The 23186-nt window shown below is 46.7% G+C and overlaps 1 protein-coding gene across 3 annotated transcripts in view; it reads right to left on the reverse strand.

Annotated features, from left to right (window-relative positions):
- Positions 1-16541, reverse strand: part of tfap2c (transcription factor AP-2 gamma) — a 63942-nt gene extending 47401 nt beyond the window's left edge. Inside the window, exons 1-3 of one of the 3 annotated variants that reach the window (XM_033041982.1) lie at positions 16416-16541; positions 4322-4765; positions 1963-2014 (exon numbers count right to left, since the gene is read on the reverse strand). In XM_033041982.1, coding sequence (XP_032897873.1) covers positions 1963-2014; positions 4322-4765; positions 16416-16448 — 529 coding nt within the window. In that variant the 5' untranslated portion in view covers positions 16449-16541. Of the gene's footprint in view, positions 1-1962; positions 2015-4321; positions 4766-7736; positions 7945-14924; positions 15089-16415 lie in introns of those variants that run through there. The other 2 variants (XM_033041980.1, XM_033041981.1) reach the window with 2 other exon arrangements.
- Positions 16542-23186: the final 6645 nt, after the last annotated feature.

Raw genomic sequence — 23186 nt, forward strand, 5'->3', positions numbered from 1 at the left:
ATCGAACCCAGGTCCCTGACGCTGTAAGATAGCAACTCTGCCACTGCACCACTGTGCTGCCCATATATAAAATATTTGGACTATTTACCTGTTTGTGTTGCTCATTGTCTGACATGCTTCTATCAGGTCACTCCTCAACCTCCCACTCCAGGGAAAACAGCTCCAGTCTATACAATCACTCCTCATAACTAACGCTCTCCAATCCAGGCGACATTCTGGTGAATCTCCTCTGCACCCTCTGCAGTGCATTCACATTGGTCCTTTAGAGTGGTGACCGGAAGTGCATACAATACTCAAGTGTGGCTCAATCAGTGCGTTGTAACATAATGCCCCAACTTTTATATTCTAGATAAACAAGTTAACATTGATGCTATTAATGAAGTAGTGATACCTCCTATTCAAAGAGGCATTAATACCATCGCAGTCAGAGAAATATGGAAACAAAGGTTGCAAAGTGACAGCATAAATCTGCTGTACTTCAGCAAACGAACAAGGTCCATAGACTGTAAAGTATTTTGCAACGTCCCTAAAATAACAGAACTTTATTGCTCACGTTGACAGAATCATGATCCCACCTCGTAACACTGACACTAAAATGAAGTATAAATGATCCATCCATTGGTTTAACAGCTGAGAGGAAGAATTGATTAGAGGCAATTTGAAACCATATTTGATATCTCCTACAACCAGTCCGCCACACTAAATTATTTTTAAATTACACACTAAATTACCCCTGAAAGTGTCAACATACAGTTAGGCACTGTTACCATCTTATAACAGATTAAGCATTTTCCTATATTCTACTATACTATCCGATTCTGACTAGTAAGACTAAGGCAAGTACTTGGTTGACAGTTTCCAGAGATTTCAACAGGAAAATCCCACAGCCACACTCTCACCATTGGTTACCTGGGGAGTATATTGTCTCAGTTTACCATATTCCTGCACCACTGTGAAAACTCTTCAACATTGATTAACTAATTCTACACACACAGCCACAATTAGAAACTCAGAAATGCCAAATTCAACACCTTTCTTTTATTCCAGGCTTGCTCTCAGCGGCGTCCTATTAAAGCCAGTGGCCTCTAGGTTCACCCGGATGGATGGACAAGTTGCAGAGGCTGAGAGGACGCTTTGCTCTTTGCAGTATGCCATTGGAATTTATTTAACCAAACTAAACCTCAATCTTGTATTGGAGAAAAATCAAGCAGGATCCTCACACAAACCAGACCCCTACTAAAGCTGTGCAAAAAAGCCCTGACTCCAACAGGCAAACTGTGCAAAGTCGGGCTGGCAGAGCACAACACCGAAAGGAAAGCAAAATCACAGGAAGACCTCAGCAGGTCAGGCTGCATCTGTGGAAGGAATGGACAGAGGGCATTTTTAGGGTTGGGGCCCTTCAGTCTGAAGAAGAGTCTCCATCCCCTACCTCGACGGTCTATTTCCCTCCACTGATGCTACCTGACCAGTTGGGTTCCTCCGCAAGTTTGTTTGCATCTCTCGTGTCTCAATGTCCCATATTTGGGTTGTGGGAGAGAAAAATGCTTGCGGTCACAAGGAGAACATACAAACACCACATAGGCAGCAGTCCAGGTCAGGACCGAACCCGGGACTCTGGGGCTGTGAGGCAGCAGCTCCACTCCCTGCGCCATTTGGCCACCTGTAGGGTCCTCATCCAACTTTTGGGAAGAGGGCGAATCTAAATATAATGTAAAACTAGTCAACTTCCAGGAAACGAGCCACGGTCAGACCAGGTCCAGGATCAGGTCCAGGACTGAGCAAGGCAATTCCTGTCCGTCCGGATCCAACTGGATCCCTCAATGTGGTGAATTGCTCATTAACGCTGCCTGGCAAACGCTGGGGTAATGAGTGGAGCTGGAGTGTTGGTTGTCCCGCGTGTCTGTACCGCCTGCCCGGAGCCAGGCTGGAGTTTGGAATGAAGCTGGCGGCGGCCACTCTTACCTTTCCTGATCACCCCTTGGTCTTGTATGAGCATGCTATGGTCCTCGGCGTGCTGTAAATAAACAAAAATCACCGTGTAAAGGGCGGCTCCAAGCTGCGAACACCCCCCGCTGCCCGGAACCTGGCGGCCTGTGTCTGATCCAGCCTTTCCCCCTTTAGGGTGGTTGCACGAAAGGTCACTGGGTCATAGGGCTCGACACACGGAGCCGCTAAATCCAACTGGAAGACATCCGTCACTTCCGGTATATGTTATTAATGCTAGAAACGCATACTTTCCTACCTGTTAAAAACCGCCAAAATGTTGAATTTTTGCGCTGAAAAAAATTGTGGGAGTCGGGGTAAGTGTGAGAGACATGTACCCAACTTCAGAATTCCAAACGTGAAGCGAAATGAAGGTATAGAGAAGCAAGAACTGAAGGGACTACAGCAGCTAAAGTGCTTGGTAAACATTGAAAATATTGGGAATTATCGCGTTTGCTCACTGCATTTCATCAACAGTAAGGCATTATTTGTGTTTTTTCTTGATTCCTTTGGCATCTAAAAATTCTCAGAAGTGATAAATCTGGCTGTAAATTTTTCTTCAGATGCGTTTTCATTTTGTATGTAAAAACCCACGAGAACCATGAGCGATTTAAAAAAATTACAGCCAGATTAATCACTTCTGAAACTTTTTAGATGCCAAAGGAATCAAGAAAAAACACAAATAATGCCTTAGTTGATGAAATGCAGTGAGCAAACGGCCAATGTTCGCCAAGCATTCTGGCGTGTTCTGGTATTTAAATCATTAAGAATAAGATATAAAAGGGTATATATATGGGGTATGGAGTGAATACTGTTAATTGACCGTTCGCAGCCAGAAATGTGGGTACTTGGCGCAGTACTGGGTGACACCAGGCCGCCCAGTGTTTCCACACCACCCTCCTCACACCCCACACGTGAGGGGTGATAAAAGTGCGCTCCACCTTCCGCCCAGCCCCCCAGACCCTCTCCCCTGCATGGAGCAAACCCCTTTTTTCCCAGCCCGCCCACCGGCCTTTAACAACTTCCAGTCCGTCACTGCCTCGCGTTTAACTGTTGCATCTCGTGTTAATATATATATTATGATCAACCACGGCTGGGTCGCCTGGGTGAGGTTGTCTGATGTTGAAAGACCGAAACACCCAATGACCCCAGGTTACATCACTGATGATGTGTTCAGGAGCATCTAGCGATGTATTTGTATCTATCGATGTATTTGTATCAATATATATATAATGCTGCTGTTAAATTAATTCTGTGTGTGGAGGCAGGTGGTTTCACACCTGACTGGGATGTATGGATATATATATATATATATATATATATATATGGATATATATATATATATCCATACATCCATACATCCATATATATATATATATATATCCATACATCCCAGTCAGGTGTGAAACCACCTGCCTCCACACACAGAATTAATTTAACAGTAGCATTTAACAAATGTTGTGTCTTAAAGCGAGAAGATTAGAATGGGGATTAGAATGGGCCATTTAGAACGGAGATTAGGAAACACTTTTTCTCACAGAGAGTGGCGAGTCTGTGGAATTCTCTGCCTCAGGTGGAGGCAGGTTCTCTGGATGCTTTCAAGAGAGAGCTAGATAGGGCTCTTAAAATAGCGGAGTCAGGGGATATGGGGAGAAGGCAGGAACGGGGAACTGATTGGGGATGATCAGCCATGATCACATTGAATGGCGGTGCTGGCTCGAAGGGCCGAATGGCCGACTCCTGCACCTATTGTCTATTGTCTATAAAATGACGGTCATTTCATGATCAATTATGTCAAAATAGATATAAGCCATTGCTGTTAATATTGGCTGTTATGGGTGTTAAATTGTAGTCTGGAAAGGCAGATTTGGTACAGTTGATGTGGTAAACGTTAGAATTTGCTGTTCTAGTGATTTGAGGATTTACTTCACTTTCGTGATTTGTCATTGAGACCCGTTTCATTCACTCTGTCAGAGGTTCGTTTGCCTTTGATTTAATGGGAGCTCTATGCTTTTTAATGCGTGTTCCGAGGGGGAACAGCCCGATTGTGCAGTCTCTCTCTCTCTGACCCATCCCTCAATCCTCATCACACCGCCATCGCCAAATCAACCAGCCCTCGTTCTACCGGGAGGACTATCTTTGCATTCCAAATCGAGAACGGGACTTCAGTGTCTTTCGCTGAGAATGTCTGAGCCCTTCTACCGAAGCCGCCCTGTAGTCGTTGCAATGAATAATTATCGCCGAATTTGAAACGATTCCCTTTCGGGAATAACCGGAAAATCTTGTTCAGATGTTCTCATAGATACTTCAAAGGCCATTACTTAAGCAGAAAGTTTACCTGCACTTCCTCCATCGTGTGAACTGCGTCGTGCATGGTGAGGTTTTCCACCAGCGCCGTGTCCATGTGGTGAGTGCCCGGGATGAGGATGTCTGGGCGGCGGATGTCCCTCCGGGGTTCCAGCGCCGAGAGGTGTGCGGCCGCGCTGACCCGCTGGTGATGAGAGAGCACCGTCTCCTGTCCCTGGCGCGCCGGCCAGCCCGATTGCTGCTGCTGCTGCGGGTGGTGGTGGAGCACGTTGAGGGAGTAGGGGTCGCTTAGGTGAGAGTAGTGGTCCGGGGACTGGGTATAGGCCAGGGGCTGGTACGGAGGGGGGAAGTAGGGCGGCCCGAAGTCGGAGCTCGGGGTGTGAGACAGAGGAGGGGCGGCGGAGTACAAGTGCTGGGTGACAGTCCCGAGCTGCGGCAGGCGAGGGGTCCCGTTGCTGCTGCCATCGTGTTGGTCCTGTGGGAGAGAGACAAATAGAACTCCGGTTACCGACCATCCTGCACCCCGGGAAAACAAGGAACTGCAGATACAGGGTTGATTCAAAATAACAAGCACAAAGTGCTGGAGTAATTCGGCGGGTCAGGCAGCATCTCTGGAGAACACGGAGAGGTGCCGTTTGAAGTCGGGACCTTCTTCACGCTCACCTGAACCCTGCTACTTGTACAAAGGCACAGTCCCTGTGTCCGCATCTATTGCTGCGCTGGTTCAAATGTTTCATCTGATCCTCTGGTAGACAAAAGTGCTGGAGAAACTCAGCGGGTGCGGCAGCATCTATGGAGCGAGGGAAATGGGCAATTGCCTATTTCCCTCGCTTTTACCTTCGATTTTCCCGCATCTGCAGTTCCTTCTTAAACACAATCATCCGATCCTCTCCCCGCAGACGCTGCATAACCTCCATTTTATCCGACACTTCCTGTTCTTAGTTTAGATTTCCCGCTGTCTACATGACTACTTTTGATTTACATTCCTGGGCACCGTTGATAATTAAGAGGTAGAAAGGTTGCTCGGGGTCGTTCATTTTAACTGTTGTACCTCTAAATATTGTGAGTTAATTAACTCTAATTTAGACCTGGGAACGACGGGATGTTGTGTGGCATCTCTGCGGATGGGAATAAGGATTACAGCGAGGAATATAGCATCGATGATATTAACCAGGACTGAAGATTCTAATAACAAAATTAAAAATCTCCCAAAACAAAATAACACGCCTGCTCCCCACTCATGTCACAACTCGGAACTTTAATGGTCCTGCGTTTAATAATAATGCATAGCACAATAATATTCACATTGTAACAGCCTCCATTACAGTGTGCCACGGAGACCGAAATGGCCTGTTACCGTGTTAGTCATAGTTAATGATTCTACTACCTGTGATCACAAGAAATTCGCGAACACTGACTGATCATTTCTAATCGGCTTTCGTAGATCACTGCTGATTTCCACAACCAAGCATCCAATTAGTTTCCATTCCAAGCCGAATTTTAGCAACAAGAACCATTAACCAGGGATATTTATTATTGCAGTCTATGTTTCTATGTTGTGCAACTACTGAATTCTACGGCGAAATAAAAATGTCCAAGATATTTCCCGAGAGAAAAATCGAAGCACTAATTCCATATTCTCGAATGTTTATATTTGAACCATGAAGGTAAAAAGAAAAGAAAGTTGTAAATTTGTACCAGAATGTGAAACCAGGTGCTGATAGTAGACCGTGTACACATTCTCAATCAATGTAAGCATAGGCGCACTTTCTGTACAGGGGTTCAAATACATAGAGCTGAAATAGTGTTTAAGAAGGAACTGCAGATGCTGGAAAATCGAAAGTACAAAAAAAATGCTGGAGAAACTCAGCGGGTGCAGTATCATATATGGAGCGAAGGAAATAGGCAACGTTTCGGAACGAAACGTTGCCTATTTCCTTCGCTCCATAGATGTTGCTGCACCCGCTGAGTTTCTCCAGCATTTTTTTTGTACCTTCGAGCTGAAATAGTGGCCGGTTCCACTAGACAGCAGTTCCATGTCAAGCACCATAAGAGTCCCGTGGGTTTCGACAAGACTATGAGAGTCAATGCAAACACAATGCTGCAAGGACAGTGTGTGGAGAATGTGTTCGACATGCCGAGCAGGATGGAGGTCTGTAACGTCCACATTATGTGGCACTACCTTGAGTTAATGGGAGCAGGGAGGGAGGGGGGGGGGGGCTACAATGCCAACCTGGCTGCTCCACGTCGCACGACCGACCCACAGTCATGGACTGTTTAGTGCCGTCGGCTTTTAAACGAAGAACATAAAGCGCCGAGGAGAGAAAGGAGACCAGGTCGGGCCCAGGACACACGCCGCGTGGTTGGGTTCTGGAGGAAGTCTCGCTTCGTTGAAATTGCGCAAATGCTTCCAGATAAAAGTTCTAACCAAACAGGACGATTTCCTGATGTGAAGATACAAGCCCTACTAACTGACAAGTGGATGTGCATTGCATTCGAGCGACTGCGTAAAACTAGATAGGCGAGCATTAAAATCCCCTCTCTCCGCTGTACGTTCGCGTGTAGTCCTGTCACAGCACTCTGAACCATGACGTCTGCCAGGAAACAAAACGGGTCAAGCAGCATCCGTGGAGGCAAAAAGGTCGACACTTCAGGTCGAGACTCCGATCCTGAACGCCGTCACAGATGCTGCTTGACCCGCTGAGTTCTCGCAGCTTTTTGATGTTTTGTGCCGGATTCCAGCATCTCAATCTCTTTTGTTTGAAGTCGGTCTGTTTTGCGAATCTCCACTTCAGCGATGCACCTTCCTGTCCCCCGGAGAGGAGCCGGGTGTCATTTCTGGCCTTTGCTTCCTTGCACAGGTATCACCAGAGTGAATCCCCACAGAGCCGTCAGGTAGCGCTCTCGGCACTCAGACCCCAGATCCAAAAATAACGTTACCGGGTCCAGTCGCCAATGCCCGTTTGCAGCTTCATTCAGTGTATCATTATCTCAGAATTATCCACGATCTCCCCTGGAGCAGCTCGGGATTTGTAACTACGCGAACGAGTCCAACCCCAATCTCTAGTTAAGCAAGAGTGGTTGACTAATGTAAACCACAAAGTCTACGGACACTAGTTAATACAGGGGCATGAATTGGGGGCACGGACGATGAAGGGGGGTTAGGGAAAGGTGATGTAAACTTCTCAAATAGTTCCTGGCGTTTCTTTACTTAACAGGATAACCCTGGTTCAGCGGACTTGAGTAACGAAATTTACTTCGGCACTTGTCTAGTGCTAAAGGGAAGAGGTCTCTCCAAAGTTAAAAGATAGACACGAAACGCTGGAGTAACTTGGCGGAACAGGCAGCATCTCTGGAGAGAAGGAATGGGTGGAAACCCTTCTTCAGACCAAGATTTAAAGAGCATTCAAACCCCGCAAGTTGCAGCAGCGAGCCGCCGCTCTCACCTCGCAATCGTCTTCGTACTTGACGTTGTCAGCTAGTTTCCACAACATGTTTGCTCCGACGTCAGATCAACTGAGAGGCAGCGCTGGGTGAGGTGCACCGTCCCGCCGCTCGCTGCCCGCCTGCCTGCCTTCCCTGTGTGTGCCGAGAGCCGCCGACCGCTGCTCCCCCTCTAATGGTCAGCGGGGCTCGGCCCACCCTCCAATGAGTGCGCCGATCGGCAGGCGGATCAGCGGATGCCGCCGCCTTGCTCCGCCTCTGGGCGGGACTCTGGCCCGATATTGCCCGCCTGTTGCCGGTGGGTGGCTCTGTGGGGCCGGAGCCCCGTGCACTGCAAATATACTAGAGGAGCCTCTAGTATCTTTGATGCAGTGTGAGAGAGCCGGTCAATGGCTCGCTGCCGGCGCCAGGTTCGCATCCAGTCCCCAATCCCCCCCCACCACCACCCCCTTAACGTGATCCTACTTTTCACAGCAACCACTCCATGCGCTAAAACAACGTCTCCAATCCGCCCCCGTGGTTGCAAATGCCTCCCCGCTTACACAAAGCTTATCCACAGAGTATTACTGATCTGTGTTGTGTAGGAAGGAACTGCAGATGCTGGTTTACACCGAAGATAGACACAAAATGCTGGAGTAACTCAGCGGGACAGGCAGCGTCTGTGGAGAGAATGAATGGGTGACGTTTCGGGTCGAGACCCTTCTTCAGACCCTGTGTCTGGCCGCTGGTGGCCTGGAGCCCTTTGGGCAGTTGTCACCGACAGCGAGAGTGGAGCTCGCTGCCCGTGTGGAGTCAATTCCCGTCCGACACTCGCTCATTGCAGCCGGTGACTCGGGATTGCTGCGGTTAGAAGTCACAACACTTTGGTTCCGGAAATCTCAGCTCAGCATCCTGTCGGTGCACGTTGACAGATCCTGGGCCACGGGTAGAACCGGTTTACAATGAAAAAATATAGTGAGTCACTGAACGCCTACCTCCCACTCTGAAGATATTTGAAGTGGTCAGGGAAATCGCCGGCCCTACTCACACCTCACCCCCCTCGACATCCGTGGACAGAGGCATGTCCGGAATGTGTAGCAGCAATCCAGTAGTACAGACCAGGTCAGAGCTGCCTACCCCTTGGCAAATGGGGATGTCCAATAGAGCCGCCCCATGCAGTTGATTTCAAAGTCACCGGTCTATCAGTAGTCGCATTAAGCTGCCTGCGAGCAGTCGACCGAAGGAGTGATCGCGACCCTTGGATCCCATCTTCCACCAGCCTACGCCTGACAATCCAAGAGCTCGACATTGAACCAAATTCACAAATAGATAGTTATGTGCCTTAAAACGCTATTTGTAAATCCGTTCGTGTTGCAGAACCCGCCGGCGGTAAGGCCATGAACAGAACGTGTCTTTGCTGCAAATGTGCTCTTTCAGTCCATGCAAATATTAAACGATTGTCCGCAAGAATTCGCCGTGTTACTCTGTTCGGCGCCGCCTTTGCTTTGTGCTCTATAGTTTTAGTTATTATTATTATTATTATTATTATATATAAAGATTGTCACCGCAGTAACGTGTTTTAATATCCAACAATGTTCTGTTGTTGGAATATTACACTCTCTCCTGCAGGCAGGGATTAATGTGCCGATTGTCGCTGCCCGATCTGCAACTGGAGATGTAATCATGTGTTATGGTCACGAAAATCGAAGGTACACAAAATTGCTGGAGAAACTCAGCGGGTGCAGCAGCATCTATGGAGCGAAGGAAATAGGCAACGTTTCGGGACGAAACGTTGCCTATTTCCTTCGCTCCATAGATGCTGCTGCACCGGAGATTGAATCGTGTTTACCGCTTTCGTATTTTACCTTGCGACCATCAATTACGTGATTTAAAATTAAATTAAGACCGCCTGCTGCGAGAAAAAAAATTATTTTCCCTTCCAGAGACTCATCAACCGTCCGAAGTAAGAATTCGCCACGAAGCAAATTTTCGCCACGAAACATTATGTTTGGATCTTCCCTTAAACTCCAATGTTCCTGAGAGAACTGCCAACATTTCAGCTTGCCTGCAAGAGTGTATAGAACTTCTTTTCCCTGCGCCCGTGCTTCAGTTGGGAACAGCGTCGGAAATATTGTGGATTCTCACTGGAACTGGTGTTTCCAATAACTATACTGCGTATTAGTACCGTACATTTTAAGCTGTATTATATTATATTATACAAATTAATTGTGCACTGTGGTTTATTATGTAAGATGCGTATACATTGCATTTTAATACACTGCGTTATATTTCATTACATTGAAATACATTCAATTCATAATCGTATGATTGATCTGTAATATAATCTGCATTTTATCTTGCTGTACAAGATATCTCTGGGATTATATACTGTATTGTGCCCACTTTTATTAAACCGTACTATGGCATATTCCATTACATTTTTGCATTGTGTTATATATGGGACTGTATCCGTGTTTGCACAGTGTAGCATCAGTTGTATTGTACAATACCCTGTTATATCACGCTTTATGTTAAGTGCATGATATTTTATTGTACTACATCGAAGGTAGACTCAAAAAGATGGAGTAACTCAGCGGGACAGGCAGCATCTCTGGCGAGAAGGAATGGGAGACGTTTCGGGTGGGGATCCTTCTTCAGACCCTATACATTAGTGTCTGGCCGCTGGTGTTCGGGGAGGCCAGCCCTATGGGCAGTTGTCACCGACAGCTCACTGTCCGCTACACATTTTATGGTACTGTTCAGTTTTATCTATAATAAATGGCATCGCTCTGCGTTGTTTTGCAACATTGTCGTATGGTATTAGACAACACCATTACGGCACGAAATCGTTATTATACTCTGTACTGTGTTTTGTATGACCAGTGTTATAGCGCGATCTCACTGTGCCAAAAGAAGCGCTACATTTACACCTATTAATGTTGACTTTCCGTTGTCTTTTTGTACTTTGAAGGGGGTGATTGGTGAGGCACGGCAAAATAACAGCTGTGCTTCCATAAAACGGGCGTTAGGCAGAGATGCGAGTGATTCGACATCATCAGGCTGCTAATGTTCAAGAACCCGGCGAGATATGTACCGCCGAGCCAACAGCCTAGCGGGTGGTAAATGTTCTCTGTACACTGACTCCACCGAGGCGAGAATCCAGTCCCCCGCTTGCTGGTGGCCGGCGACTCTCTCGGACAATAGTCTCGTTAGCATTTTTGGTGGGGTCCATTATAAACGGAGCTGTTAACAAGTGGCATTGTCCCGACTGGGAATCACAGGAGGAATGCAAGATAGCAGCCTCCAATTTCAAAGACCCCCAATCGGCTACTTAGGCAATGGAATTAGCGAAGCTAGCGGCCCTGTTGATGAGACTGAAAGTCCACCTTAGAGTTATAAGTTATAGTGTGTAACTATTCCTGGCTATTTGTTGCAGGAATGTCGGCATAACTGCCCATAGCGGCTCGGCTGCCATGAAGACTTTTGGTAGTTGGCGTCTGGAATAGTGGGAGCGGCTTTTGTATTCCTTTGAAATCGGAATAGTGCATCTTCCCCGGTGACTCGGGTTGTTAATGATTCAATGGGAAAATAACCAGTCCAGTTAAAAACAGCAAAGGTACACAAAAATGCTGGAGAAACTCAGCGGGTGCAGCAGCATCTATGGAGCGAAGGAAATAGGCAACGTTTCGGGCCGAAACGTTGCCTATTTCCTTCGCTCCATAGATGCTGCTGCACCCGCTGATTTTCTCTAGCATTTTTGTGTACCTTTGCTGTTTTTAACTGGACTGGTTATTTTCCCATTGAATCATTAACAACCCGAGTCATCGGGCCGAAACGTTGCCTATTTCCTTCGCTCCATAGATGCTGCTGCACCCGCTGATTTTCTCTAGCATTTTTGTGTACCTTCGATTTTCCAGCATCTGCAGTTCCTTCTTAAACAGTTAAAAACAGCCACTGACTCAAGGTTCCCTCATGTATCCGGACTGATTGCATTCTGGCATTCAAATCCAATGCAGCGTCTGCAGGGTGTGATAGACTCAGGCCAGTCCATCACGGGTACAGTCGTTCCCTCCTTCAAAAGCATCTACATGAGGCGCTATCTCAAGAAATGCGGCACCTATCATCAAGGATCCTCATCAAGGTCCAATGCCTCATCTCGCTGCTACCATCGGGCAGCAGGTACAGAAAGGTCTCGACCTGAAACGTCTCCCATTCCTTCTTTTCAGAGATGCTGCTTGTCCTGCTGAGTCACTCCAGTATTCCGTGTCTAACGATAAACCATCTCTTGCACTAGCGTAAATTGTGTTTTTTCCACTGAAGATCCTTTCACAGGGACTTGTTTGCGTGTAATGTGTTTCTGTGTGTTTGTCCGTGTCTATGTGCCTGTGATGCTGCTGCAAGCAAGATTGTCATTGTACCTATTCCTCACAGTACTTATGCATATAACAATAAACTCGACTTGATTTGCCTTCTATGAGTGAAACTAAATTATGACATAGGAAATTATTTATATCCGGCTCTGAAATTGGGACTGTACTTCCTGCTTGCATTTTCAATTATGGAAGCAAACCAATTGAAATCGCCCTTCTCTCTAATAACTGCAGCACATTTATCGCATTTTTAATACAACAACCTTTAAAACAACAGTTTTAAGGTAGACCCTTCTCCAGACTGGACGCCACACGAGAAAGGAGTATTAAAGCATTTGGCACAAAGGGATTAAATATACACAGATAGTTCTAAATTCTCGAGAGTGTCATAGAATGAAAGGTGATCTATTGATGTATTTAAAAATGTGAGAGATAAGAACGGGGAAGAGAGAGAGAGAGATAACGGGCGGCTCGGAGGCACATCGTCCACTTAACCACAGGTGAAATCCTCCCCTCAAAATGCAGCCCAGACCAAGGCGGGTTAATTAAAGACTTCAGATGTCAGAAATCTGAAATAGGTCGAAAATACTAGAAACACTCGGCGAATCAGAAGGTTACGTTTCTGGTATTTTCTGTTTTTAGTTTTGGTCAATGTAACATTTTGAAGCAGACCAGGTGTGATTGATAAAGGTACACAAAAATGCTGGAGAAACTCAGCGGGTGCAGCAGCATCTATGGAGCGAAGGGAATAGGCAACGTTTCGGGCCGAAACGTTGCCTATTCCCTTCGCTCCATAGATGCTGCTGCACCCGCTGAGTTTCTCCAGCATTTTTGTGTACCTTCGATGTTCCAGCATCTGCAGTTCCTTCTTAAACATGCTTGATAAAGAGTCAGTGAATCTATACCCGGGCTGAAGACTTCATTGTGGTCATAAAGTCTTTACAGCGTGGAAACAGGCCATTCGGCCCAACTTCCTCACACTCGTCCCACCAGTCTGCGTTTGGCCCATATCACTCTAGGCCCGTCCCATCCGTGTACCTGTCTATTTTTTGTTAAAGGTAGCGATAGTACCTGCCTCAACTACTCGTTCCAACACCTACCACTCTTGCATGAAAAGTTACCCCTCATGTTCTTAGTTAATCGTGCCCTCCCTCACCTTAAACCTATGCCCTCTGGTTATTGATTCCCATACTCTGGGCAAGAGACTTATTCGGTCTATTCCTCTCACAGTTCCCACATTCCTCCGTGTCTATATCAAACAACAAAGGCTATTAGGCCTGTTTTGCTTTTGGGGGGTTCTTTGAAACAAGCGATCTATTTCGGCCCACCCCCGTTTTTCCTTCTGCCGCCCAGCAAAGATATCCTTTCACAATTAATTATCCATTACCCTTTGAAATGTATCGTTGAATCATCTCACCCCCCACCTCCCCCCTCCCCCCTCAACCCACTCTCAATGACAACAGCGTATCCAGTAAGTAAGCCCTCAACGAGTATCTTGCCTTTTAGGAATGAATAACGCCGCAGTCCCAATTACAATTATCGCATAATGTTTACCGCAAGGGCGTTAACTTATCAAAGTTGTTTAGATGGTGTGCCGAATTGCCCCAGTAATTCTACGGTGCTGTGAGCCACTGCTAAGCTTCTGGCGGTTTGTTCACCGATGAGCTAGATAAACTGACCTGAAATTACAGGAATGGGTTATACTGTCACACCGGCTGGATCTCGCCAGAGGGCCCGCAAACAGAAGCTGAGGGGTAACTTGTCATACAAAGAGTGGTAGATGTTGGAACGAGTAGTTGAGGCAGGTACTATCGCTACGTTAAAAAAAAAAAAAGACAGGTACATGGATGGGAGGGATATGGCCAAAGGCAGGCGGGTGGGACGACTGCAGTAGGGACATGTTGGCCGGTGTGGGGAAGTTGGGCCGAATGGCCTGTTTCCACGCTGTTAGACTCTATGACCATAATGAGGTCTTCAATCCAGGTAGAAATTCGCTGACTCTTTATCAATCATATATGTTCTGCTTCCAAATGTTACATTAACCAAAAATAATTGGTGGGTAGGGGGGGGGGGGTTAACGAAAACCCCCCCCCCCCCCTCCCACTCTTCAGCCCCGTCTCTCAATGTAACACTGGTGATATTAACCACTACACAGGAAAAGCGCCCCATCTCCTTCAGAACTCTCTCGTTTCCAAAACGCATCAACTTAAAACTTAAAACTATCCCTCGTCAATATCACAGCTCTCCCAATAACTCATTAATTTCCTCCTCATTAACTTCTAACGAAAGAACCTGGGCAGTTAAAGTCCCGGCTATAACCGGACCCCAGCTGAGGCGACTGAAACGCAGAGCCGGTCATCTGGTGCCTATTAATCACAAAAAATACAATTCAGACTGACCTTTAACGAATGATCGTTGGACAGGCGCACCGTCGCCTCCAAAAACACCCCGTGCACTAGTCAAATTTAACCCCGTCAGCAAAACTTTGTGCCAAGCGGTTTTAAACAGAGCAAACCCCGCAGTAAATATGGATTGAAACATTATGATTTTACAACCGTGCTACCACTTCCATGTAACTATTTCACCAAACTCGCACCAGCCTGATTATTCAGTTCACCCCCGACCCCGTCCCTAGACTACACTAAGATGTATTTTTTCTTCAGCAAGTAGAAATCTCATAGTTCCGTTCGTGGTGAATCTGACAATTAACTCTCTGAGCACAATCCTCGTGACTGCTGGAGGCCAGGATTTGAATCCCCCGTCCTTTTTCCATGTGTTCCGGTACTGGACGAAATCCATGACAAACTAACTGCGAAGTAGAGTAGAACCATAAGAACTCACTGGCCGAGTAGGTGGGTGGCAAAGTACTCTCATTGGTTTCAAAATATATCTGGTCGAGCGCTGGAATCGCCAATACATTGGAGGCCTTCGACAGTACTGGTAAATGAGATTGGTGGAGACATGTAGCTGACTATCACGGCATGGACATAGTGGGCCAAAGGGTCAGTTTCTGTGCTAGATGGCACTGCTAGGAATCTCAGGATAAAATTCGAGAACGTTTCAGTCCTGTCCCTGCAGACAAGGCCTTTGGCTAACACGCACACACACTCACGCCTTATTCAGTATAGCAACAACAAAAATGTTGCAGGGTTTCTGTGGGTCAGGCAGCATCTGTGGTGGGAAATGGACAGACAACTTTTCGGGTCCGGACCCTTCGTCAGACTGTCTTCAGCCTGAAGGTCTCGAGTCGAAAAGCCGCCTGCCCACTTCCTCCACAGATGTTCCCTGATCCGCCTCATTCTCCCAGCCTTCGGATTTTTTTCTCCCAAGTTTCCAGCGTCTGCAGTTTCTTGTGTCTCCGTGCACTCTGTATCAATTGGTTACTCCTGTTTAACGAATACTTCGTCAGTGAGTGCAAATGGTCCTTAAAACTATTAAGAGCTGATCGATGAACCCTGATCCCACACAGCCAAAGTCATAACCTCCGTCTGAATCGACACCGTGAGATAATTCGGTACATCACGGTTCGTTTACAGGTAATAGTTTTTTTCTGATTAGTTGGTCGAGTATTGCAAGTTACCTCCAGAAGCAGCGGTTACATCGGAATCACCCTGCGAGGCAGGTTGGGGTTTGAACCGGACCATCCAGTTGCTACTATCTCCACAACGACTGCTTCTCTCTGCACGTTTGTTACCTGTGTTTGTTTTAAGTAACGTTGTTCGCGTTGCGGGGACATGATTTAATTGCACCCTCGGGAGGAACAGGAGAAATATTCTTCGCCTCTGACAAGCTGCGGCACGAGTCGCTGGTTAGGCGGGCCGGGGAACCGCCGCTTGTTTCCAAAGCCAACTCCAAAGTGTCAGGGAGTACCGCACCTCCGTTGGGCAACGGGGAGCCTCGGTGTCCGAGATACAACGCAGCCCCCGCTGCCCACAACTAGGGAGCGGGAGGTGTGCGCGCGTCTGGAGCGGGACGGAGGATTTTGGTTGCGAGCCAGCCACCTTGCCCCGGGACCCCGGGGGTGGCGAGCGCCGCCGACAGGTTGCCCCGGTCCGGTGTGATCCAACCCCTCCTGTTTTACATTAGCGCCCCGATTCTCCCCCAGCGCTGTTGGAGCTCACTGCGCTTCCCTGCCCTCCCCTCCGCTCAGTACGCGGCCCCCCTGCCCTGGAGGTTAGCTGGGGCAGGTGAGTGTGTGCAGTTGTCAGCAAGCCCTCCCCTCGCCCGTCTTGTGCTACACGCTTGCTGCACAAGCCCTACCTCCCCTGTAGCGTACAGCTGTTCTCCCCCCCTCCCCTCCCACACGCGAGCGAGGGATCGGAGACCACGTACCTGCCAGCTGCCCATTTTCCCCATCAGCGACATGTTGGGAGCACAAGCGGAATGACTGCGGGAAGTATTTTGCCTCCTGCGAGCCCGCAGGACTGGAGTGGTGGCGCGCCGCGCCTGCGCACCTCGGCCAGACGCACCTCAGTAATTTACCTGAGGGAGAGAAAGAGAAAGAGAAAAAGAGAGAGAGAGAGAGAGGCAGGGAGAGGGAGACGCCAGACTCCAAGCCCACAGACTTGGCTCCTCTCCCCTGGTGCTCGGTCTATTGTTTCTGCCCCTTGTCATGCAGCCCAATTGATGGGCCGTTAAGAAGGCTATCGCCCACCTTTGTTCTGGCCGGGCTAATGTATTCCTCGCGAACTCGCACCAATTCAGCTCAATAGGTCCCCTATCAAAGCAGTAAACGTGCAAAGAGCCAACTGCCCAATGAACCTTCAATAGAAAATAGGGAGGGGGTGGGGGTGGCGGGGGCTGAATATCAGATTAAATAAAGACAGGATTATTTCAGTGGGGGGGGGGAAACGTACTCTTGGCGTGGGTGCCTGTGACAATATTTCCGTTTTTCCCTCACTTTGTAGTGGGTCTGTAGATTTTCCCTCCTGAAATTATCACTCTCATGACATGAAATTATCCATCTCTGATATGAAAATCCGAGCAAACCTGTCGGAGATGCCAGAAATGTCTAATGTGTCTGAAGAAGGGTTTCGGCCCGAAACGTTGCCTATTTCCTTCGCTCCATAGATGCTGCTGCACCCGCTGAGTTTCTCCAGCATTTTTGTGTACCTTCGATTTTCCAGCATCTGCAGTTCCTTCTTAAACACGAAGTGAGCTGCGGGTCAGGCAGCATCTCCGGAGAATATGGACAGGTGACGTTTCAGGAAGGGTCCCGACCCAAACTCGCCTATCCATGCCCTCCACAGATGCTGCCTGGTCCACAGTTACTTCCAGCACGTGTGTGTGTGATATTTTAATCACACATCAAAATTGATTGACTTTCAACGGTGCTTCTTTCCCTCAGCCGTTCCCTCCGCAGATGTTTCATGGCTTGCTGAGTATTTCCTGCGTTTCCTAGTTTTGATTTCGATTGCGCCAGTTTTTAATTCTTGGCTTTTCATTTAACTTAATCACTGAGTGTCCCACTTACTTACTTTCATCCACATCATTACTCGGCCCGCTCAGCATCACTTCTCCCTGCAACTCACCTGAACTCTCTGGCGCTCCGCAAACATCAGCTTCTTGGCAACAACGACCGCCGCCGCTCTGCTGCCCGGTGATGCCCTGGCTATGACTCGGGGCCAGAGGGCATCTAGAAGATAAAGCTCCTACTGAATGAACCGCTGCTTGGTAACATTGCTTTTGAGTAGCACCTTACTTGAAGCGAAACCAAGCAGCACCACGTCCTAGGAGGGAAGCGAAAGGTGAGGAGGTGAAACCCGTTTGAGAAGGGGCTGTGTTCCTGTTTATTTCAGGATAGTCCCCGTGTCGGACAAGATGCAGGGGATCTGTAGAGGATGTTGCTATTAGATGCCACGAATAGACACCACCTACCACTGTGGGAAGTCCCTGGACTATAATGTCCACAGATAATCCAATAGATCATTTTGCGCTGGAGCAGTAAAGTTCAGATTCAGATTCAGATTCAGATTCAATTTTAATTGTCATTGTCAGTGTACAGTACAGAGACAACGAAATGCATTTAGCATCTCCCTGGAAGAGCGACATAGCAAATGATTTAAATAAATAATAATAAGTGATAATAAGTGTCCGGGGGGTGGGGGGGTGATTGGCAGTCACCGAGGTACGTTGTTGAGTAGAGTGACAGCCGCCGGGAAGAAGCTGTTCCTGGACCTGCTGGTTCGGCAACGGAGAGACCTGTAGCGCCTCCCGGATGGTAGGAGGGTAAACAGTCCATGGTTGGGGTGAGAGCAGTCCTTGGCGATGCTGAGCGCCCTCCGCAGATAACGCTTGCTTTGGACAGACTCAATGGAGGGGAGCGAGGAACCGGTGATGCGTTGGGCAATTTTCACCACCCTCTGCAATGCCTTCCGGTCGGAGACAGAGCAGTTGCCATACCATACTGTGATGCAGTTGGTAAGGATGCTCTCAATGGTGCAGCGGTAGAAGTTCACCAGGATCTGAGGAGACAGATGGACCTTCTTCAGTCTCCTCAGGAAGAAGAGACGCTGGTGAGCCTTCTTGATCAGAGTTGAGGTATTGTGGGTCCAAGAGAGGTCATCGGAGATGTTGACTCCCAGGAACCTGAAGCTAGAAACACGTTCCACCTCCGTCCCGTTAATGTGGATGGGGGTGTGCGTGCCGCCCCTGGACTTCCTGAAGTCTACAATGAGCTCCTTGGTCTTCTTGGAGTTAAGGGCCAGGTTGTTGTCAGTTTCAACTCTCAGCATGACACAGGAACAGCTTCTTCGCCATTGTTATCAGACTACCGAAAATATTTCAGTAAGTTGGGATACTGGCCGATTCAACTCTATATTATGGACATTGGACCTTGTTCAAGGAACAGCGGCAATGTTGAGATCTATATGATGCACTTTGTACCCTCCCCTTTGCTCTATCTATCGTACTTGAGTCTCGTTTGAATGTGTCTATGTATGATATATCTGATCCGTTCGTTAACATGCAAAATAAAGCTTCATGTTGGCGATGCTTTATTGTCACATGTGCCTGTGAACTTAGGCACAGCGAACATATTTGTTTTGCATACAATCCAGTAAAATCAGACAATCGATAAGAACAATCATAGATAAGTACAACATTGCAACGACTGTAGTGTAATAGTAGACTTCATCGAGACGGTACACAGAGTGTTGTATTGTCATATGTCTCAGATAAAACAGTGAAATTCTTACTTGCACAACCCATGTTTCTGTCGCTCACAAAGTTTCAAAGTTCTTAAGAGCTTTTCACTGAACCCAGGTACAGGTAGAGGCAATATACCTAAATATATTCACTGACCATCTTGGGAAAGCGGGTGGTGGGAAGGCATGAGTTAGCAAATAGATGGCAGCAGGGGAAGATTTCTGTGCGGGGCTCCTCCACACATTGGTTCCATAGATATCGGTCGTAACGCCGGGAACGAGGACGGTGTCACTCGGTGTCAAACTGGGACCAATGGCCGTTTCATGAGCTGGAAGTGAAGTGCCGAGATGTTTCATAAAGTAACTTCTGTTGTAAACTGAAGTACAACCTGAAAAAGATTGGAGTTCCTCATCAGCGGTGGGGAAGCGGTTTTGTTTCCAAATGTTAGCCGTGACTTGTCTAGAGTTTGGGGTCTGAATTATCCTCTGACCGTTCAAATGCTAATAATTCAATTATGAGCAAATGGAAAGTATTGAATCTCATTTTAGTTATCTCCTATTCTCCATCACACATACGCCATTTCGTATGTTATAGTGTATGCGAAGTGTATTTAGTTCACATATCCGGCTGCTTGAGCGACTCGGATTAAATTAAACAATTTGCCACAACAGAAGCCATTTGAATTCGGCGGAAGACCGAGAGATTGATTAACATCCAGTGATAATTCACAGTCCTTGCCGAGCGAGCTTCACATACTTTTCGTTCCTCTAATAACTCATTAAATAATGTCCTTTCAATATGTTTTGGCGAATTTGTTCGCGAAACGAATTAAAGTGAAGCCTTAAATTAATTACACTTGATCTCAGCAAAAGTAAATTGGAACAAAAAGTAAAGATCTTCAATAATTGGCGGGCGTTAACAGTCACCCTATTATTAATAGTCGCCCAGAAACGTCACCCATTCCTTCTCTCCAGAGATGCTGCCTGTCCCATTGAGTTACTCCAGCATTTTGTGTCTATTTTCGGTGTAAACCAGCATCTGCAGTTCCTTCCTCCACGATTAATAGTTGTGGTGGGGACGTGATAATGAGCTAACATTTAATAAATATAATGGATGAGGTAATAGGACTCCCTTACTGTAACATGCTGGGGTTTGAACTGAAAGCATAAATTACTTGCAACATTCAGCAAGCCAGGCAACATCTGATCTTTCATCTGATCTCTCACAGAGCGGAGGTCATAAGTCATAAGGTCATAAACGATAGGAGCAGAATTAGGCCACTCGGTCCACCAAGTCTACTCCGTTATTCGATCATGGCTGATCTATCTCTCCCTCCTAACACCATTCTCCTGCCTTCTCCCCATAACCCCGAACTAATCAAGAATCTAACCATCTTTGCCTTAAAATATATCTGTTGACGGCACCCACCGCCTTCTGCGGCAATGAATGCCACTGGTTCGCCACCCTCTGAGGTGGTGTACAGTTGGGAGGGGTGTACAGGTGTACAGTAGACAGCATGTTGACTGGTTGCATCACGGCCTGGTTCGGTAACGTGAACGTCCAGGAGCGAAGAAGACTGCAAAAAGTTGTGAACACTGCCCAGTCCATCACCGCTTCTGACTTCCCCACCATCGAAGGGATTTACCAGAGTCGCTGCCTCAAAAAGGCAGCCAGCATCATCAAAGACCCACATCACCCTGGCCACAGAGAAGCTACAGGAGCCTGAAAACTGTAACGTCCAGGTTCAGGAACAGCTTCTTCCCTCCAGCCATTCGACTATTAAACACTACAGCTCAAATAAACTCTGAACTACATAGACACCCAGCGTACTATGGTTACTTAGTCTGTTGTGCTGCTGCAAATAAGAATTTCATTCTTCTATCTGGGACATATGACAATAAAAACTCTCTTGACTCTGAAGAAGGGTCTCGACCCGAAACGTCACCCCAGATGGATCAACACAGACACAAAATGATGGAGTAACTCAGCGTGTCAGACAGCGCGTGTCCAGAGACGCTGCCTGTCCCGTTGATTTACGGCAGCTTTTTGTGTCTATCTTCGGTTCCTTTTTACACCCTTGACTCTTGCCTTGACTAAAGCAAATCCTCCTCGTCTTCCGAAATGAATGTCATTGGAGAGCACTCAGTGAGCAATCGTTCACCTCGCGTCCTTCAATAACACACGAGACGCTCCCTGGACTCTCTCCACAGGTGCTGCCCGGGCAACCCCCTCGCGTCAGAAGGAAGCGGCCCCCGGTGTGACTTGTTGCATCTGTTTCAGTCGATACTTGTCTCACTCGCAGATGACAACTGAGTGGAATTTAGCGGGGTCACAAGCTCATTCTCACGAAGGGCGATGATCCTATTAGGAAATCTGGGTCAAAGCAAAGCTAAGGCTTTAAACGAATCCAGCCAACTAAAGAGGCTGTGTTTGCAAACGTGCAAACAATTAAGTACACATTAGAAGCGAGGACCGATTAATAGCAGCACGTTGACTTTTACAATCGAGCAGCCTGAAGAATCACAGTAGAATTATAAGTAAATCAGAAGTGGAAAAATAAATGACACTTAATAAATAAATGAGTACAGTGGAACGTGCTATATATATACGATGCAATTTAATATGTTTGAATAACAATATAAAATACATTTGGTAAGATTACGCGTGAATATTTTCGTTAAAAAAAATAAATATATATATATATATATATATTAATTGCAATAATTTCATTACCCGTGTATTTTAATGCATATACTACATATATATACATTACAATATATATGTAGTATATAATTATCTACTTTTAAATATATTGGTGAGAATTACATCAATTGTGTATATAATAACAAACTTATTTCACTTGATGTTTTAGATCTGCGTTAAATTAATTCGCCATAATATATTTATCCTTCTAAATTCCAGTGAATACAAGCCCAGTCGACCCATTTCTTCATCATATGTCAGTCCCGCCATCCCGGGAATTAACCTGGTGAACCTACGCTGCACTCCCTCAATAGTAATAATGTTCTTCCTCAAATTAGGAGACCAAAATTGCACACAATACTCCAGGTGCGGTCCTGTACAACAGCAGAAGGACATCCTTGCTCCGAAACTCAAATTATTTCGCAATGTAAGCCAATGCAAGCTCTTCACTGCCTGCTGTACCTGCATGCTCACTTTCAGTGACTGATGTAATGCAGAAAACATAAAACATAAAGGAGCAGATGCTGGAAATCTGAAACACTAATAAAACAGTCAATGCTGGAAACACCCAGGGCGGACAGAAACTGTGAAGAAAGAAACAGGAATTATCATTCAAACCATTTCTTAATCTCTCCCGATCGATCTGAAACGGCATCTCTTTTTCGCTCTCCACCGAGGAGGGTGTTTGACCTCCCGATTATTCCAGCATTGTCTATTTTTATATTACATTCCGTATTATTCACTTTATATAGAATTGTTGACTTGCAATAATTTCATATATTTATATTTACCCTTCATTGTAAATATTAAAAGTTTATGTCCGCATTAAATTCACACATTGTGTCAGTACAGAATTAATTTATTTTGCATTACATTAACATGAGCTTTCTTTTGTTTGTATATTCTGGCCGCTTTACTACGGATTCCACATCTGATTATGTCCAGGCTTAAAGAGTGACTAAATGGATGGTCAATTACTAAGCTGAATTTGCTGCACAGATACAGCTTTCGGGTGAAATATTGCTCCGGTAACTTGTAGCAATGATTCCCGTACTTGTTGAATTCCTCGCAATTCGATGGCTTGGTGCGCGCAGCCCCCGTGCTTTCAACTGACCGTAACCCGCGGGCGCCCCTCATTTGTAGTCTGCAGCTTCCGAGTCGGCGAGTCCCGCCACCTTTACCCAACCACCGCCACTAACTCTAGTCGCCAAGTTTCACATTCTCCTGTATCCAGTACAAACCGGGACACTCGAT

The sequence above is a fragment of the Amblyraja radiata genome, chromosome 23 (genome assembly GCF_010909765.2).
Source record: "Amblyraja radiata isolate CabotCenter1 chromosome 23, sAmbRad1.1.pri, whole genome shotgun sequence".
NCBI classification, from domain to species: domain Eukaryota; kingdom Metazoa; phylum Chordata; class Chondrichthyes; order Rajiformes; family Rajidae; genus Amblyraja; species Amblyraja radiata.